General features: G+C 43.6%; 1 protein-coding gene across 2 annotated transcripts in view; it reads right to left on the bottom strand.

Annotated features, from left to right (window-relative positions):
* The window catches only part of DNAI4 (dynein axonemal intermediate chain 4), a 56509-nt gene that overhangs the window by 15339 nt on the left and 21247 nt on the right, over window positions 1–19923 (bottom strand). For both annotated transcript variants that reach the window (XM_089687944.1, XM_089687945.1), the window contains exons 5-11: window positions 19496–19635; window positions 16732–16893; window positions 12785–12973; window positions 8088–8221; window positions 7902–7988; window positions 6296–6447; window positions 2023–2180 (exon numbers count right to left, since the gene is read on the bottom strand). In XM_089687944.1, coding sequence (XP_089544070.1) covers window positions 2023–2180; window positions 6296–6447; window positions 7902–7988; window positions 8088–8221; window positions 12785–12973; window positions 16732–16893; window positions 19496–19635 — 1022 coding nt within the window. The remainder of the gene's footprint in view (window positions 1–2022; window positions 2181–6295; window positions 6448–7901; window positions 7989–8087; window positions 8222–12784; window positions 12974–16731; window positions 16894–19495; window positions 19636–19923) is intronic.

Here is a 19923-nt window from a genome sequence, read left to right as displayed (position 1 = left end):
TGCAGCCACTGACCAAATGGAAATTTTCCAACATTCTCATTCAACAAAAATTGGTTGTTAGATCAGATTCTGTCAAATGGGAATGGCCATAGATGGATCAAAATTCAACCAGTTTGTGCCAAAAGGGAAGAATTTTTATCCATTTATGGACAGCTTTAAAAGGTTTATTCAAATGTAGCTTTGTTGTCAATCTGCCACAATACTAAATGTCAGTGGTTTGCCAGTCTTGGAAAGTAAAGTGGTTTTATACCTCTCACATGAAAAATGAACAAAGCATATCCCTCTTTAATTGTCTTAATCCAGAGCACTAATTGTCATTTCTGTCTGATGCCTAGTTCCTCTGCTGTCTGCATGAGTCACTTCTGAAACGTTTTCCTGACACCAACAGGTGACGGGAAGGATCTCCAGCACACAGCCTGTGATTGACAGCCTCATCTCTGTTCCTGTGTGCCACATGAAGGGGATGTGTCCCTTCAACTCTCAGAGCTCTGTAGAGTGTAACTTTAGCTTCCTGCCCCCTGCTTTCTGAAAGCTCAGATAAGTTGTACTGATGATTGACTTTGTTTGGCTGTAGAGAAGAGAAGCCTGAAAATAAACTAGGTGCGACTTATGTAGGAGGATTTGTTTCATCTCTGTGTATCACCTGGGACCAATCACTTCACTGGGTATATGTAAGGATTTACAACCACTGTCACTGGGCTCATTCAGGGATAGCTATGTTCACCCATTTGAACTCCCTTGTTGCATACCCACTCAGTCAGATCCCTTGCTCTATTGTTTCTTGGTACGGGAGACCTCCCCATGTGACAGTGCTCAGGCCTGATCATTAAATTGCCAGGCTCAAACACTCTCACATTGGTAGGAGGCAATGACATCGTTTAACCAGGAGAGATCTGACACCAGAGCATAGCCAGGGAAGATTCCTGCAGCAAGGAGGTAGTGAGGTGTGGATTGGCGAATATACCCTGCTGGTGGGGTAGGCCTGAGAGCAACATCTCCTGAACTAAACTTGTATGGGGGGCCCCTCGCCTCCCGCCCCTCAATAAAATGTGTACCAACCTTGTTAAATCTGAAATATTAGCAGAAAGCCTTGCGAGATGGGAGAGCGCATTTAAAGTAGAAGTAAAGCCTTGCAGTATATCTTTTAATAGTAATGCTTATGCAGGCCATACATGGGTCATTTATTGGCTGAATTTTCGTCCGCACGAAAAATCGGCCGATATTCACGCCATTAGCGGGGCAATGCCGTCGGCTGTTTTTCGCGGATCTTCTCGTTTCTTTTTATTGGTCATGCTGGAAAATCCACGAAAAACGGCCGTTTTTCGTGAGCACTGGTGGCAGCATCCATGGCGGCAACAACCGATTTTTCCTTTATCGGCCGACAATTCGGCCGATAAACGGCCCGTCTATGGCCAGCCTTACACGTAGATATTTTTGCATGATGAGCCTCAAAAACTCTATTTTATCCACCAGTTATCATTGTCTGCCCAGCACACAAAACCATCAAGTGCCATTGCTGAATATTCATTCTGGGGTTTGAACACTACATGTACAGTATCATCATGCTCACATGCACTGCCAACCCTGACTACACATCCCATGATGCATTGAGCTGGCATTTTTCAATGCACATGCATTCCCATTATTTCTGGTACCTCTTACAAATGACCATATTACAGAATGAACATAATCAAAAGCCATTGTATGGACGAGGCTCTCAGTCACTCTGCTGAAATAAATTTAGAATGCTTAACCTGCTGGTGCTTGCGGAGTCAGAACAATATATTGTAATCCCATGTGAGAATGCGTAGAGGGTGACTACAGTAGCCCTACAGGGAGACCATGGAGGGCAAAGGTAACCACCATCATACAAGAAGTGCAACGGCAAGATTTTGGGAATACATTTTTTTTTAAATGGAAAAGGACGTTGGAAAAAGTCCAATACAGTACATATTTGTAGACCTGAGCAAGTGATGCAAATTATATTGATATTTATCATTTGGCTTTAGTAACTTTCCTTACCACTACAGTCCAGCCCCTTCCGGATATGCCATCTTGTTATCCTGCCATCTGCACATATAGACACCAGGATCTCTCCATTATCCTCCCCCAGGCGGTTGTGATCCTGTTCGATCCACTTTAGCTGCCACACCGGACACGTATGTTTATTGGGGTTGTCACTGATGGAAACAACCGGGAAAGGGTTTCAAATAAAGAAACAGTGCAAAAGTCTCAAAAACCATCACATTCCAAAGAAAGAGATAGCAATCATTTGTAACACTGCTAGACCTCGGGAACACCATCTCCATAACAGCTCATGCGATCGATATGCATTTTAATAATATGATGGTTAAAGTGGTTGCAAAAGCAGAAGGTTTTTTCTACCTTAATGCATTCTCTGCGTTAAGGTAAAAACCCTTCTGTGTCCAGCTCTCCCCTCAGCCCCCCATAAATACTTGCCTGAGCCTGATCTCAATCCAGCGCTGTGCCCAAGAGAAGCATCTCTCTCTCACAACATACTGGACATGGAGGCAGCAGTGGAACCATTGGCTCCTGCTGCGGTCTATCACAGCCTGTGAGCAGGGAGAGGGGGATGGGCCAAAGCCATGCTGTGTGTCAATGGACACACAGAGCCTGGCTCAGAATTGAGCCTGCAGGAGTGCCCCCATAGCAAGCAGCTTGCTATGGGACCACTTGGAAGAGGGAGAAGCTACGAGCACTGGCGGGGGACCCCAGAAGAGGAGGATCAGGTATGCTCTGTGCAAAACCATTACACAGAGGAGGTAAGTATGAGATTTGTTGTGCTAAAAAAAAAATACTACAAAAAAAAAAGTCTACAATTACTTAAATTAAATTTTTCTACAGGATATGGCAGTCATACCCACATCATGTCTAACCATTGTTGTCAAATGACATTTAAACTTCCAAAGCTGACCTCTAAACTGCTAAATGGGGATTGCTTTATCTGCCAAAAGACTTGTATTTCTTTCCAGCCAGTCCTGAGATTTACACAGCATTGCCAGAAGGCAAGGACCTTACTGCAGCTTTGCAATACAACTTGGTCACCACACCACCCCAGCTAGTGACTGGACAGCAAAACAGCAAACTGAGGTTATGTTTCTGTTCACTCTGGTCTTTCTTAGTGTTGGCACGTTCTTTGTCAGCACTTGTGTATGGAGCAGAGCCCTGAATGGCTCTTAGTGCTGCCCTCCCCTCTCCCAGTCTGACAACTGCTGTACAAGGTATCACAAAAGTGTGATGACAAGTCAACTTTAGTCACCACTCAGCTGTAAAGGGGACTGCAAAAGGCCGATACCAAGCATAATTTAGCTAATACACTGCCCGCCTTAAAAATATATTTAACAATGTATTATTGAATACAGAGCTGCATTAATGTACTGTATATCTCTTATATCTACCTAGAGTTCAGCTTTCAAATTCATAAGTCAATAGGGCACCTGTCAGCCATACAATACTACATTGCCATTTTGAGTAAAAAGTACTTTTTCCCATTAAGAAAAACAGCCCCTCAAATGACCTAAATAAAACCTAGATCAGCCATTCTCAACCAGGGTTCTGTGAAACTCTAGAGTTCCTCCAGGGGAGGCTAAGGGTTCCTTGCGCTATGGCTAACTGACCTCCATCTGATGGTGCCTGCATAGTTCCAGATCCAATGTCACTTGGCAGAGCCAGTGGCATGACTGCAAGGGTGTCATTTTGGCCACCCTTGTCAGGGGGCATTCTTCCCACTTACCACCACCAATGTAAGGGACATATAACCAATGACCCTCGATAGACAAATCTTACCATGAGTTCTCTGAGAACTGAAAATTATTCCAAGGGTCCCACTGGAGTAAAAAGGTTGAGAAAGGCTGGACTAGATCATATGTGTCCCTGTGAATATTTCATGCCACTAGAGACTGCAGAAACATCATTGGTGGCAATCAGTTTGACTCTGATAAATTGGCAGATGAGTGATCAACAAGAAACAACTAGTAAATAAAACCTGCACAGCCCTGGCCAAATGTTTTGAGAATACCACAAATATTAATTTTCACAAAGTCTGCTGCTTCAGTGCTTTTATATCTTTTTGTCAGATGTTCCTATGGTTTACTGAAGTATAATTACAAGCATTTCATAGGTGTCAAAGGCGTTTATTGACAAATACATTACGTTTTATGCTAAAAGTCAATGTTTGCAGTGTTGACCCTTCTCTTTCAAGACCTTTGCAATTCACCCTGGCAAACTGTCAATCAACTTCTGGTCCACATCCTGACTGATGGCAGCCCATTCTTGCAGTACTTAGAGATTGTCAGAATTTGTGGGGTTTTTTTTTTGTTCACCCGCCTCTTGTGGATTGACCACAACTTCTCAATGGGATTAAGGTCTGGGGAGTTTCCTGGCCATGGAACCAAAATGTCAATGTTTTGATCTCTAAGCCACTTACTTATCACTTTTTCCTTATGGAAAATGCATTGTTTGTCACCAAACTGTTCTTGGATGTTTGGGAGAAGTTGCTCTCGGAGGATGTTTTTGTACCATTCTTTATTCATGGCTGTGTTCTTAGGCAAAATTGTGAATGAGCCCACTCCCTAGGCTGAGAAGCAATCCCACACATGAATGGTCTCAGGATACTTTGTTGTGACACAGGACTGATGGTAGTGCTCACCTTTTCTTCTCACAAGGTTTTTTCCAGATGCCCCAAGCAATTGAAAAGGTGATTTATCAGATAAAATGACTTTACCCCAGTCCTCAGCAGTCCAATCCCTGTACCTTTGGCAGACTTATCAGTCTGTCCCTGATGTTTTTCCTGAAGAGAAGTGGCTTCTTTGCTGCTCTTCTTAAGACCAGGCCATCCTCCAAAAGTCTTCGCCTCACTGTGCGTGAAGATGCACCCACACTTGCCAGCTGTCATTCCTTAGCAAGCTCTGTACTGGTGGTGTCCTGATCCTGCAGCTGAATCAACTTTAGGCGACAGTCCTGGCACTTGCTGGACTTTTTTGGGCACCCTGAAGCCTTCTTCACAACAACTGAGTCTCTCTCCTTGAAGTTCTTGATAATCCGAAAAATGGTTGATTTAGGTGCAATCTTAGTAGCAGCAATATCCTTGCCTGTGGATCCCTTTTTGTGCAAAGCAATGATGAGTGCATGTGTTTCCTTGCAGCTAAACTAATATTTGTGTCATTCTCAAATCTTTTGGCCAGGTGCAATGCAATGCGGGACACAATGACTAAAAACAAGTCATATACACACAATACACAGGTAGTCACACACACAATTACACAGGTACGTTTAACCACCATTAATTATTCTAAGCATGTGAAAGACCCACTACCGGATGAACACCTGCCCTGGCACATCATAGCATTCACTCGGCACTCCAAGAAATAACAGAATCCAACTGCAATATTCTTGCACTGTCAAAACCTCCACTTTTACTATCACACGACACACGGGAGGATTTATCTTGTAGTCATCACAATCTGCATAATAACACACACCAATAATAATGTGAGCATTACAGCATGAAATAGACACACCTTTTGCCAGCGTCACAGCATAGAATTAATACATTACCAAAGCTATGGGAAGACGGGAAGGAACAGACCCCATCAGAACCATAATGCACATGGGGGTCGCTGAGAAGCCGTAACGCAACCAACCGATGAGCCCATATAGCCTTGGCAAGAGTCCCAGCGTCGGAGCATCCTCTTCCGCATAGGAAGGCTGCTCAACTTGATCACGCTCAAGCTATGTGTTTTAAACCCTATTTCTAGCAACTTTCCCAAAATGGGTGGGCGCCACACCCACTCAAGGAGGAGCTAGCAGAAAGGTTCTGTGAGGATAACAGAGTCACAACCAGCCACTACGCTGAACAAACAACGTTTATCCAAGAATATCACACTTTTGTTTCAGATCAGCTTCTTATCTACCCTAAACTTAAAGATTTCTATTTTCTGAAACAAGTAGACATCTTTAATTGTGCAAACATGTTCTTATCTACCTTAAGCAGTTTAATATCTTGTGACTCTGTTCCTTGGGCCTAGAAAAATTACATCAATGTCTCATGCTCCTGGCATCTGGGCAACAATGTTTTATTGTAAAAATTACCCTAGGAACAAAGGGCCCAAGGCCAACACATTTCATAGGCATTACACCAGGCCTGTATAAGTAATGAACAAATATGGATAGTCCTGATACATATATTATTACACATAACAACATAATTTTCAAAATATTAAATCAGTTATGAGATCACTTGAGTCCCCTTTAGTATACAAACATCCTACCATACCTGCTGTCTAGGACTGGGACGTCATCTTTGTTCTGTACATTGTAAATTGCTACTGTGCCATCATACATCCCAACAGCCAAAAGATTCGGAGAGGCTGCTGAAAAGTCCAAAGCTGTGACCCCACTTTCACAATGGAATATCCTCTCTGGCCACTTAATAAAAAAAAAAAATCAATGACTAATAAGTACACGTGACAAAAACACTGCACCTGAAGAGACACAGTTAATGACATTATCCCCCAAAAAGTATGCACACCCTTCTGTGCTTTCTTGCTACAGAAGTCTGCTCTAGTGGAGAATATTGATGTCATTGCCCCCCTCCCATGTGACAGTGTTCAGGCCTGGCAAGTCAGAAGAGGTATAGCCCCTAAAACATGTGTACAACGGCAAGAGACCTTATTGATACTCTCAATAGTGGGTCATCCTCACAAATCATTTACTGTATGAAGCGGAGTTCCAGTTTACAGTACTCCCTCTGGCTGGCTAACAGAGGATGGAATTCCTATTTGACATCTAGGAGCCCCCATCCATGACACTAGGAGCCCCCATCCATGACACTGGGATGTGCTATGTTTGCTTACAAAAACAAAGAGGCTTTTGTAAGTTCAATATTGCTCTTTCATATTTGTTTAATTAAATTATGTTCTGTGCTATCTGGTGCACCTTGGCTTTTGTTTTCTTCTCTTTTTAAGTTGCCTTTTGAAAAGGATGAAGGCCATCTATTGACTCATCTGCTCTCCCTTAAATATACCAAGTGAAGTGACTGGCTTCAGGTGATACAAAGATTGAAACAAATCCTCCTACATACGTTGTACCTGTTTATCTGCAGCCCTCTCCTCTGTACATCCTTCTAAAGCACACATTTTACTCAGAATGTTTGATGGGCAGAAGGTAGGTGGTAAGACTCTGAAGTCAGCCACTACATAGCATAGAGAGGAGAGCGGAGTAGATACACAACTCTATACACAGTCTCATATGGAATCATGCACAGCTAAGGCTGGCAATCACAGGCTGTGTGCTAGAGCTCCCCTCCGTATTCCCCTTGGAGTCAGTATAACCTGTCAGACGTGACTCATGCAGATAGCAGAGGAATGCAAAAGGAGACAGAAATCACACTAAGTGTTTTAGATTGAGGCAAGTACACACTAAACAAGGACATGCATTGTTCATTTTTCAATTCAGGTTGAGGTATACAATCACTTTAAAATGTAATGTCAGGAGGCAAGAGAGTATTTTTGACAAGTGTGTGTGTGTGTGTAAAGTTTAGCTTGAGCTATTGTGGTCTGTGAACAATCCGTCTTATTTTACCAAAGTGGATAAGGACAGAACAGTAAATATGTAAAATAACCTCAGCATTCCACCTGCTGGCTGGAAATTAGATTTCAAAATATTTCTATAAAACATACTATTAATAAAAATAACAAAAAATCAAATAAAATATACATTCCCTTTCACTGCACCCATTGACTTTAGTTTCCATATGCTCTTTGTGCAGTGTATATATGAGGGACTGCTGCTGCCGATGTGTCTACAGCTACAAGGCTCCCCATACACAGGCGGTATAAAGGAATGGAATAAACAATCAGATCTAATGATTTATTTCTTACTGCTGTGTTCTTCAGTGACCAGCAACACGCCAATCCAGCTTTTTGTTCTTTGAAGCCAAAGTGCCCATAGCCAACAGCCAGGAGATCCTGAGAGATCAAAAAACGGATAAATGCAGGAACAGAGACATAGAAGTGTCAGAATGTATTACACATCTAGTATATCAGCATAGTGTTGTTTCAACTAACCAGGTTTTTTTTATTCCACGATGTACTGCTGACATTGTGTCCCTTTGTTATGTCACACACGAAGGACCACAGTCGATCTAAACTGGGAGATGTCACCTTCGTTATGACCTCTGTGTCACTAGAAGAGTCCGGATCTGTAAAATATAGGGCACACTTCATATTATTATTATTATTATTATTATACAGTATTTATAAAGCGCCAATGGTTCGCTCAGCGCTGTACATTACAAAGGGGGACAGAACATGTGACAGAACAATAACAATACAATGCAAAACATGAGGTGATTGAGGGCCCTGCTCTTTCGAGCTTACAATCTAGGAGGGAGGGGATAGTGGCACAGGAGGAGATAGCTGTGGGGGATGGAGTGGTAGGAAGAGTGGAGGAGGTCGGCAAGTTAGCAGGGGTGGGGTAGGCTTCCCTGAAGAGATGGGTTTTCAGGGTGCGCCTAAAGGAGAGGAGAGTAGGTGATAATCTGATGGGTTGGGGCAGGGAGTTCCAGAGGATGGGTGACACCCTGGAGAAGTCCTGGAGGCGGGCATGGGAGGAGGAGACCAGGGAACTAGAGAGAAGGAGGTCTTGTGAGGAGCGGAGTGTGCGTGTTGGGTGGTACTTGGATATTAGGTCGGTGATGTAGTTCGGGGCAGTATGGTGGACGGCTTTGTACGTCAGTGTTAGGATTTTGAATTTGATCCGTTGCGCAATCGGAAGCCAGTGGAGGGATTGGCAGAGGGGGGTGGCGGAGATGGAGCGGTTGGAAAGGTGAATGAGTCTGGCAGCCGTATTCAGGATGGACTGAAGCGGGGATAGCCAGCGGCGAGGCAGGCCAGTGAGGAAGGAGTTGCAGTAGTCGAGTCGTGATATGATGAGGGAGTGGATGAGCTGTTTAGTGGTTTCTGGGGTTAGGAACGTGCGGATTTTGGCGATGTTGCGGAGGTGGAGTCTGCACGAGTTTGTTAAAGATTGGACTTGGGGCTGGAAGGATAGGTTGAAGTCAAGAATGACACCAAGTACTCTGGCCTGCGGGGTGGGTTTGATGGTAGCGTTGTTCGATGTGATAGAGAAGTCAATGGGGGGTGGTGTCCGGTCTGGGGGGAAGTCAAGAAACTCGGTTTTGGAGAGGTTCAGTTTAAGGAAGTGGAGCGATATCCAGTCTGATATGTCGCTCAGCAGGTGTGTGATTCGGGCGGAGACCGAGGGGGTGAGGTAAGGGGGTTGAGAGATAAATTTTGTGTGTCGTCGGCTTAGAGGTGGTAGTTCATACACCGTTTAGATCAGTGGTTCTAAGCCTTCCTAATGCCGTGACCCTTTAATACAGTTCCTCATGTTGTGGTGACCCCCAACCATAAAATTATTTTCATTGCTACTTCATAACTGTAATTTTGCTACTATTATGAATCGTAATGTAAATATCTGATATGCAGGATGTATTTTCATTGTTACAAATTGAACATAATTAAAGCATAATGTTTAATCAATCACAAAACAATATCTAATTATATATTGTGAAATATTTATTTCTAATTACAAATAAATTAAATTTTGTCTTGAAGTATAGTGTAGCATGGGTCTTAGGCGACCCCTGTGAAAGGGTCGTTCGACCCCCAAAGGGGTCGCGACCCACAGGTTGAGAACCGTTGGTTTAGATTATTTGCTACAATAAGACAGGTGAGAAGTTTGACTGTCTAGTCCTAGATATGGTACCTTGAAGTATATGTAAATATTAATCACCAAAAAAAAAGAGGTCTCACCTTTTCCTACTGTATATGTATTGCTATTCTTTTTCCATTTTAGTTCTCTATCCTCTGTCCATGTGGAGCAACATCGCTGGCGCCAAGAACATCTGGAATCATGTGGCAACGTTGTCTTTCCATGGACTGTATACAGTGGGATTGTAGTAAACTCTGGCTGTTGACTACTACCCACCCCACAGTCTACCACCTTTTTTTTTTCAATTTGTGAAAAGTGAGGTCACATTAGAATCTCTACTTTGTTTGTATTATCTTCTATTTCCTTGTTAGGGACATTTTAACTTTTAACTTGTTGGTGACCAGAAGAAGCAGAGGTTCCAAACCTTTCCCACTACACTAAAAACTACTTCTCCCTTCTACCTATCCAAAGTGTCACCAGTGTCAAAGAGGTAAGAGGAAATCTCCTCGATGGGGACACAGACAGCAATAAAATCTGGCACATCATCTAACTCATTTCTACAATATGCTGAAGGGAAGGGTCCTCTTCTGCTGATCAGGAAAAGTTTGGACAAAGCCATTGGTTGGTGGATCAGCTCCCTGTTCTGAGATCTTGAGGCAAAATGCCTGATCAGGCTGTAGACCTGTGTGGAATCCTAGAGCAATGGTCTCTGTTGTCAGGGTTTTTCATGTCCTCTGTTACCTTCTCTAACTTTAAAAGAGCTGGATGGGTTGGATTTAGAGGATTTTACTGGACTATAGGTCTACTGAAGTAGTAGGGAGAAATGAGAAGCTGTTGTGTAAACATCTATTGTCTTGATACCTCTCAACCAATCTGTTGTCCTGAATTCCTACATCATGTATTTCACTTCTGGGTTCCGTCATCCTTCAGTCTCGCATGGCTATCAAATCAGTCAAATTGGCATTTAAAAGGCCCAAGACTTACTGCAGAGGCACTAGATGACAGTGAGGTCTAGAAGTAAAAGATGAAGCTATTTACAAACTGGTACACACAGCCCCAGATGGCCCTGAGGATGATCCAAGAAGAGGTTTATCTACCAAATTGTGGTGCTTCTTTTGTTAAAGGCCCCAGAGGGAGATAGATTCAGATGAACTGAGTTTCGACTATTGTAGTTTGTGGAGTTTGGTCTGAGAAAGACTAGGTGGGTTCCCTGGCCACCACCACTCTAGGAACAGGTGGAGGTTTGAAGATGGTGCTCTGTCAGGAAGACTGAGTGCATGGCCATGCAAAAGATCTGTACCTGTGCATATTACAGCCTGTGGCCCATTATGCAGGGTTATGGCAATGGACACCAATGCGTGCATTCATGTGCATGCTCACCCTAATGTGTGTATGAATGAGCATGCATGTCTGACACTAGCTTTGGCACCAATCACCCAATTTAAAGCACAGCATTCTGAAGAGAAGTTACTGAGTGAAAGAGTGGAGCACACTGAAGAGAAGTTACTGAGTGAAAGAGTGGAGCACACTGAAGAGAAGTTACTGAGCTTCTGTCACCTGTGAACTGACCTGCATTCTTCTGTCCTGTGTTTGATTCTGCTTGCCTCCTGACTTTGCGATAATCTGATCAACCACTACTGAATTTGTTAACTCGTGTTCTGACTTCGTCTTCTGCCTGTTGCTTCTGTACCTTTTCTGCCTGTCTGGTATTGACCTTGGCCTGGACTTTGACTCTGCTACTGCCTGTTGAACCAGTAACTCTGCTGCTTCGCTGTTGCTGACCTCTGCTCATCTTGACTTTGCTGCTTCCTGCACCTGCGGGTTTCAGTGCCTGACCTGCTTTCAATCTGTGCTAGATAAGGTCTGAGCATTTACAGCATCTCAGCAAACCTCATATTGTCATCTGACCAACGGCTGTGTCTGGATCTTCTGCAGGTACCCATGCCACGTTTTGTCCTGCTACACCCTGTTAAAACTTCCAGGGGGTTTCGGACTGAGGAAGTATGGGAAGCCCTCTTGTCAAGTCAACCTCAACCAAGTACATGACATGGTCTCTCTATGTTGTAATATTTCTGATTCATGCATTTAGTCTGTGACTTTGTAAACAAAGTGTAAAATTATGAGCCAGGAGGTTAAACAGGCCCCTTTCACATGGGGTGGGCTCCACCTGCAATCTGCTTGCTCAGCGGGGGATCTGTCCATTGATCCCCATTGATCAGGCAGATGACAGGTCCGCGTCAACTCCGCTTATGCAGAGCATACATGGACACAGCCCGTTCTCCTTTATGGGTGGTTGGATGTAAATGGACTGCCTGTCCGTTTACACCTACTGCTCCATAGAAGAGAATGGAGGATCCGATCTGGTCCGCCTGAACAACAAACAGCTGGACACAGCTGGAAACAGCCCGAGTGAAAGGGGCCTTATGTTCAATTTTATTCTCACCCTATGTGAAAAACACTTCAGTTTTCTGGACAAATAAGAGTTAACCTGACAGTTCTGAAACGGACACTTACACCCCGTCACACTGACCCCACTTTGAAATCGTGCGACTTCCAGTGAAGTCGCACAATTCCAAAGTCAGATGTTATTAGGTGCGACTTGCAAGACATCTGATGTCTATGCCAGTCGCACCTGAAGTAGTGCGTGTACTATTTTAGAAATCGGTGTGGCTCCAACCAATGTCGGAATCGCACTCATATGACCGCTTTAATTGCAGATAATAGGGTACGACTTGCCATGTGATTTGCAACTCGCATGGCATGGAAAAATCACATGGCAAGTCGCACCCAGTGTGACTGGCCACTTATTGAGTAGACTTACTTTTTATGTGCTCATGGCTTAAAGCTGCTACAAAATGCAGAGAGATTTAATGGGGGAAATGAGGCAAATTGCATTATTATGCCGGACTATTCTTAGATGATTGAACCAATGATGCCTGAAAGAGAAGTCAAGCTGGGGCCCACAGCCACCAGTCAGGTTACAGTGACCGGTATCTTTGAGCAACATCTTCGGTGACAAGAATACTAAATTCTTACAGAATAAACACACCTATGATCACCGGTAACTGCCGGTATGCTGCAAGCTTTGGCTGGCACATGTTCTCCACCACCATTCTCTCCATGAAGAACAAATCTTGCTGAAACTTCTCTGATTTTAGGATTACGTCTGCATCAGGCTCATTCTCCTCACTTGCCCAAGAAATGGAAAGCCTGTCCAAATCTGTGATGGTACTCATATCTGAAAAGGCAAAAAAAAAATTCTACATCTCCAAAAAGTTACATGGCAGAAAATAAATAGAGCTGAAAAACAAAATCTCATATTCACAAAAATACAATTGTAATGATCAGCCTTGAATCGTTGCCATCTGCTGGTCCTTACTTAGCACTGCAGTTCTCTACTATGAGCACCTGCCCTCATTATTATACTTTAACCTGTTTGTGACAGAGAGTAAAGCAAATGTTAACGCCTGAACTCAATTTTGCAACTTTGGCATGTCTGATTGTAAGACAGTACATATCATTGCAACTACTTTGTGTATCCAGGTGAATTATACCTTGTTTTTTCAAGACCAATTGGGTTTGGTAAATGGGAACAGATATCTTCTGATTTTTTTTTTTTATTATCAAAGGAAAACTGGACCAAAATAGTAAATTTAAATTTCTTGCTATTACCATAACTTACCACCAAAGAACAAACAAAAATAAATTCACTTGCTCCTGATGATCACAGCAATATCTAAGGTTGCCACCTCAACTCTTTAAAACCGAACACATATTAATTACACAGGTTCTGTGGCTCATTAAGGCAAGGCTTGAAAAAGCAGCTCGCCTGCTCGCCAAATGCGAGGAGAAATTCCTCTGTGGTGAGCACAGATAAAGCATGGAGCGACTGCACCTGCACTCCAAGCCTCATTGTGAAGCCGAGTTCCGGTTTACAACTTCCGGTTTCCAGCTTCTGCAGCACCGCCGCTGAGGGGACAGGTGCAGGAGAGGTCCGCTCTCCTCCACTGAGAGGAGACACCCTCTTCACCGCCGCAGGGGGACTCGGGGGGACAGAAAGTACTGTATACAACATGTCCTATCACTATAATGGAGTACAGGGGAGCTGGGATATACATTACTCGGTAATGTATATCCCAGCTCCCCTGTACTCCATTATAGTGATATGACATGTATACAGTAATGTATATCCCCCTCCCCTGTACTCCATTATAGTGATAGGACATGTATACAGTAATGTATATCCCCCTCCCCTGTACTCCATTATAGTGATAGGACATGTATACAGTAATGTATATCCCCCTCCCCTGTACTCCATTATAGTGATAGGACATGTATACAGTAATGTATATCCCCCTCCCCTGTACTCCATTATAGTGATAGGACATGTATACAGTAATGTATATCCCCCTCCCCTGTACTCCATTATAGTGATATGACATGTATACAGTAATGTATATCCCCCCTCCCCAGTACTCCATTATAGTGATAGGACATGTATACAGTAATGTATATCCCCCCTCCCCTGTACTCCATTATAGTGATATGACATGTATACAGTAATGTATATCCCCCCTCCCCTGTACTCCATTATAGTGATATGACATGTATACAGTAATGTATATCCCCCCTCCCCTGTACTCCATTATAGTGATATGACATGTATATACAGTAATGTATATCCCAGCTCCCTGTACTCCATTATAGTGATGACATGTATACGGTAATGTATATCCCCCCTCCCCTGTACTCCATTATAGTGATGACATGTATACGGTAATGTATATCCCCCCTCCCCTGTACTCCATTATAGTGATGACATGTATACGGTAATGTATATCCCCCCTCCCCTGTACTCCAATATAGTGATATGACGTGTATACAGTAATGTATATCCCAGCTCCCCTGTACTCCATTATAGTGATATGACGTGTATACAGTAATGTATATCCCAGCTCCCCTGTACTCCATTATAGTGATGACATGTATACAGTAATGATTACTATACACATGTCATATCACTATAATGGAGTACAGGGGAGCTGGGATATACATTACTGTGTACAGTTTTATATTTTGGACTATTTATTCTAAAGAAAAATTTAATTTCATAAGCGTTAAGGGGGCGTGGTTGTGGGCGGGCCAGGGTGGGGTTTAAGGCGGGCCAGGGGTGGGGTTGGGGGCGGACCTGGGCAAGGTTGGGTGGGGCAACTGGTGGAGAGTAAGTTTTGTGACCGGCTAGTAGGTCTAGACTCGAAATTTGAACCCCTGGATTAAGGTACTAATTAGACTCACTAAGCCTCCGGTCACATCAAGCCCGACTTTGAAATCTTGCGACTTCACTGTAAGTCACACGATTTCAAAGTTGGGTGAACCGCTGATTTCAGGTGCGATTTGCAAGTCATCTGATACAGATGTATATGCAAATCGCACCAAAAGTAGTGTATGTACTACTTTTGAAATCGGTGCGGCTCCGACTAAGTCGGAACCACACCGATATGACAGCTCCAATTGCAGACAATAGGGTGCGACTTGGCATGTGATTTGCAAGTTGCAGAGCATGAAAATCACGTGCCAAATCAGAGCTGATGTGACTGGGGTGTTAGTGCCTTATCTGCTATACATTAGCCTCAGAATCTGTGTAATTAATGTGTTTGGTTGTAAAGGGATGAGTTGGCAACCCTAGCGATACCACATATGTGTAAGTTATTTGTTGTTTGTACCCGTAGTAGGGCCCAGAAACAATAGTGGGCACATTTTTCATCCTACCTAAAACACACTGACACTAGTATAAAAAATGCTTTTTAAAAACAAACAAAAAAAAAGGAAGTACACAAAATATACTGATCCTATGGCCCCGTTCACACAGGGCAGAATACATTTGCTCAGCAAGGGATCTGTACGCCGATCTCCCTCTGAGCGGAGCAGAGTGGGCGAATGACAGGTGCGTGTCCACGCATGCTCAAAGCCTGCTCTGCTGTATGGGCTGTAGGATGTAAACGGACCAGCTGTCCATTCACAATCAAGTGCCCTCCAATCCGATCTGCCCAGATCTTAGCAGATTGGATCTGACTGGAGGCAGGTGGGTGTAAACAGACACAAGTCTGTTTACATCTGCCACCCCATAGAGGACAATGGAGGGTCTGATCGGGTTCGCATGAAAAATAAACATGTGGACCTGATTGGACTGATCACACGAAAGGGGGCCTAAGACTAATCTGGATCATATCTTGATCTAAATATTTTTTTTTTTTTTATTTACTTTTAAATTTTTTTTTTTTTACACATTTTTACATGTTTACACCTTTCTGCCCTGCGCAGATAGAAATATTCAATGGAGGTTATTTACTTAAACTGGAGAGTGCATAATCTGGTGCAGCTTTGCAGAGAAACCAATCAGCTTCCAGGCACTATTGTCAAAGGTTAACTGAACAAGCTGAAGTTAGAAGCTGATTGGCTACCATGCACAGCTGCGCCAGATTCTGAAAACACAAGTTTTTTTTTTTAATCTACCCCAATGTATCTTTCTCTCCATCCAGAGGAGAAAGAAAACACATGGGCAGAAAGCACAGTGACTGATCACTGTGATAGCCAATCAGAGGCTACCACAACAATCAAGTGACCGGGAAGCGGGAGTCCCAAGTCTGAGACCCGGGGAACCAGTGAGAGCCCAGTCTGTCTGGTGGGAGCACGCTGTGCAGCACACTCCCAGCACAAACACAGATACGCATATATGCGACCCCACAGGATAAAGACCCACTTCAGTGAGGCTGCATATATGCGTACAGTCTGTGCCAAGGGGTTAAAGTGAAGCCAGAATTTAAATCCTGAGCCTGCCTATATTCTGGATAAAGGCATCACACAAAGAGCACAACTAACAATTTATTATTCCTCGAACAAACAAAATTAGTCATTTATTGGAAGCACAGCCTTGTGGTACTAGTAGCGGCTGAGATCCTTTCACTGAGACTAGTAAAAGCTTTGGCTATAACGTACTCGTCATATCCATGGACATCCCAGATACATTTCTTTGGCTCATGCTGGATTTGTTGCTGGCCACACTCTCTGACCGGCTGACTGTCTCCACTGCAGCCTCCACCTGTGATTGGTCTGGTGCAAGAAATGAATCATACAGGTCCCATACTGATGCCATGACACCTACAAATATAGCAAACAAATATAGCAAACAAGTATCATTAGTTTAAAATGTTTTAACATTAATAAAAGCACAATAAAGCAAAATTTCTGTCTTTTCTCTAACTTTTTTGATCCGCATATTTATCAAAAAAATCCAAAGCCAGGCATAGGATAACAGCTAAGCAACTAGAATTTTCGAAAAGAGGTTAGCAAGAGTTGACCCCAAGTTTTGCTTAAAAAAGATTTCTGTAACTTATCCAATATCTGCCATCATGCTTGACAAAAAAAACCACAGTAGTACATTATTTTTAGCTTTGGCTGAATTTTATGTGAACCTGTATTTGTCCAGGGAAAGAAAACAGGTTCTCTTCTGCAGCTGCTCATAGTTACCTTTCCTTTGCTCCCTCACTGTTCCATTCACCTGAGGATGCAAAGCAACATACTTGGTACTTTTGGGTGCATGTAATTCATTCTCTTTTATTCCATGTAACAGCCTTGGTGCTCGGCGCCACATGAGGACAGGGAGCTTTATGTAAGCTCTGAAGAACTTAAAGCTTTTTTTTTTTTTTCTAATCCTAGTACAGTAGTTTGGTTTTTCATGGCAGAAGAGATTCACCAAAACTGGTTCACACAGAATCAGGTGCAGCTGTGCATAGAAACCAATCAGCTTCCAGGTTTTATTGTCAAAGTTTAATTGAACAAGCTGAAATTAGAAGCTGATTGACCCTAGGTTCACACCTATGTGGCCGTGCGGGCCGCGTTTTGCTTGGACACGAGAGCCCATTCATTTGAATGGACTCCCGTGCCTGTGACATGCAGGGATAGAAGTCCCTGCACTACTTCGGAAAACGCAGCCCGCAAGGGAACCTCGGTTCCCAGTACTGTTGCGTTTCCCAGTGCGGTTGGCATGCCTGTGAACCGGGAGTGATACTTTTCATTGAGTGCTCCAGTTCTAGCAAACCTCCCCCATAATGTCTTCCCTTCAAAGAAGTTAGTACTTTTCTTGCTGCCCACCTTCAATCTCCAATGTAATAAAGAAAAATAATTTTCCAAAATTTCTTCAGAATGTGGCACTTCCAGAGATGTCAGATTTCTAGTCCCTCACTGCGCTCTGTGGTTCCTCCCACTAGCCCCCATTGTCATTACAGGGCACAGTACTGATGTAGCGGCTGGTGGATCGAACCAAAGACTTAAAGGATAAGTCCACCTTTCACAACGTGTTACACCCATATTCGGGGTATAACATGTAACATTTTACGAAGAGAACGTCCACTGCAGCGTGGGACCGGACCGGAGTGGCTGCAGAACAGGCAGGTATAGAGATTTGTTCCTTAGAGGGCTAAATAGACTAGGCTTAGAATATGGCAGAGAGAAGGTTGACCCTAGGTTCACACCTATGCGGCCGTGCGGGCACTACTTTTGAAAACGCAGCCCGCAAGGGAACCTCGGTTCCCAGTACGGCTGCATTTGCCAGTGCGGTTGGCATGCCATTAGAACTAATGGCACCCGTCTGCGGGTCTGCAATTCTCTGTGCGGGTGGTGCGGTTGCATGGATTTTCATGCGGACCCGCAGCAGCACCACCCGCATAGATGTCAACCGGGGGTGATACCTTTCATTGAGTGCTCCAGTTTTAGCAAATCTCCCCCATAATGTCTTCCCTTCAAAGAAGTTAATACTTTTCTTCCTGCCCACCTTCAATCTCCAATGTAATAAAGAGAAATAATTTTCCAAAATTTCTTCAGAATGTGACACTTTCACAGCTGTCAGATTTCTAGGCCCTCACTGCGCTCTGTGGTTCCTCCCACTTGCCTCCATTGTCATTACAGGGCACAGTACTGATGTAGCGGCTGGTGGATCGAACCAAAGACTTAAAGGATAAGTCCACCTTTCACAACGTGTTACACTCATATTCAGGGTATAACATGTAAACGTTTACGAAGAGAACGTCCCCCGCAGTGTGGGACTGGACCGGAGTGGCTGCAGAACAGGCAAGTATAACAATTTGTTCCTTAGAGGGCTAAATAGACTAAGCTTAGAATATGGCAGAGAGAAGGTTGACCCCCGGTTCACACCTATGCGGTTTCGAGGGCCACGTTTTGCACGGGCACGAGAGCCCATTCATTTGAATGGACTCCTGTGCCCGTGACACGCAGGGAAAGAAGTCCCTGCACTACTTTGGAAAACGGAGCCCACACAGGAACCTCGGTTCCCAGTACGGTTGCGTTTCCTAGTGCGGGCAGCGCGCCATTAGAACTAATAGCACCCACCCGCGGGTCCGCAATTCTCTGTGCGGGTTGTGTGGCTGCACGGATTTTCCCCCGCATAGATGTGAACCAGGGGTCAGGGTTAGGTTTTGACTATTTTCCCACTTTAATCAGAGGACCAGAAATCCAACACTTCCAGAAATGTCAGATTCTGAATATTCTTCAAGCTGTGGTTTGTCTTCTTTTCCTTTGCAGGAAGGATATGATTTACATATTTATTATACCAACAGATTTGCTTTAAGCCATGATATTTCTATATATTTCTAGTCTTTAAATTCCCTTTCAGAATATGAATAATGCAATCTATATGCATATCATCTAGTTTATTTTCACAAGTCTGATATAAGCAGACCCGTACCTGCATCTTGGTGGACAATGCTGTCACACTGAACCTCTTTACACTTCGGTGCCTCATTAAACGTTTGCATGGTTCTCTCTACATAGCGATCGTTGCCCGCTCTGCTTTTGCAGAGCTCAGTGTAGGTCTGGTTCCGTGCGCTAAAATATATACAAAGAAATGTCACCTACATGATAGTTCAAAGACCTGAATCTCAAAATATACAGTTTTAATACAATTGCATTCATGGTTCTGTAGTACAGTCTTTCAATGTACTAACCATAGATCATTGCAGAGTATTTTGAGTAATGCCTTTTATTAGCTAGCTCAAGTTTTTAAAGATGCAAGCTTTCGATACCCCTTAGATATCTAGTATCAAACCTGTGGCCCTCTGGTGCTTGCCATGTGGCCCTTGGACCCAAGCAGTGGAGGGGATGTAATGGTAGTGA

Source organism: Staurois parvus, unplaced genomic scaffold, assembly GCF_062004578.1.
Source record: "Staurois parvus isolate SC_StPar_1 unplaced genomic scaffold, SC_StPar_1.0 ptg000441l, whole genome shotgun sequence".
NCBI classification, from domain to species: domain Eukaryota; kingdom Metazoa; phylum Chordata; class Amphibia; order Anura; family Ranidae; genus Staurois; species Staurois parvus.
The sequence above is the reverse complement of the archived record's forward strand: the minus strand, read 5'-3'. Positions and strand labels throughout refer to the sequence as shown.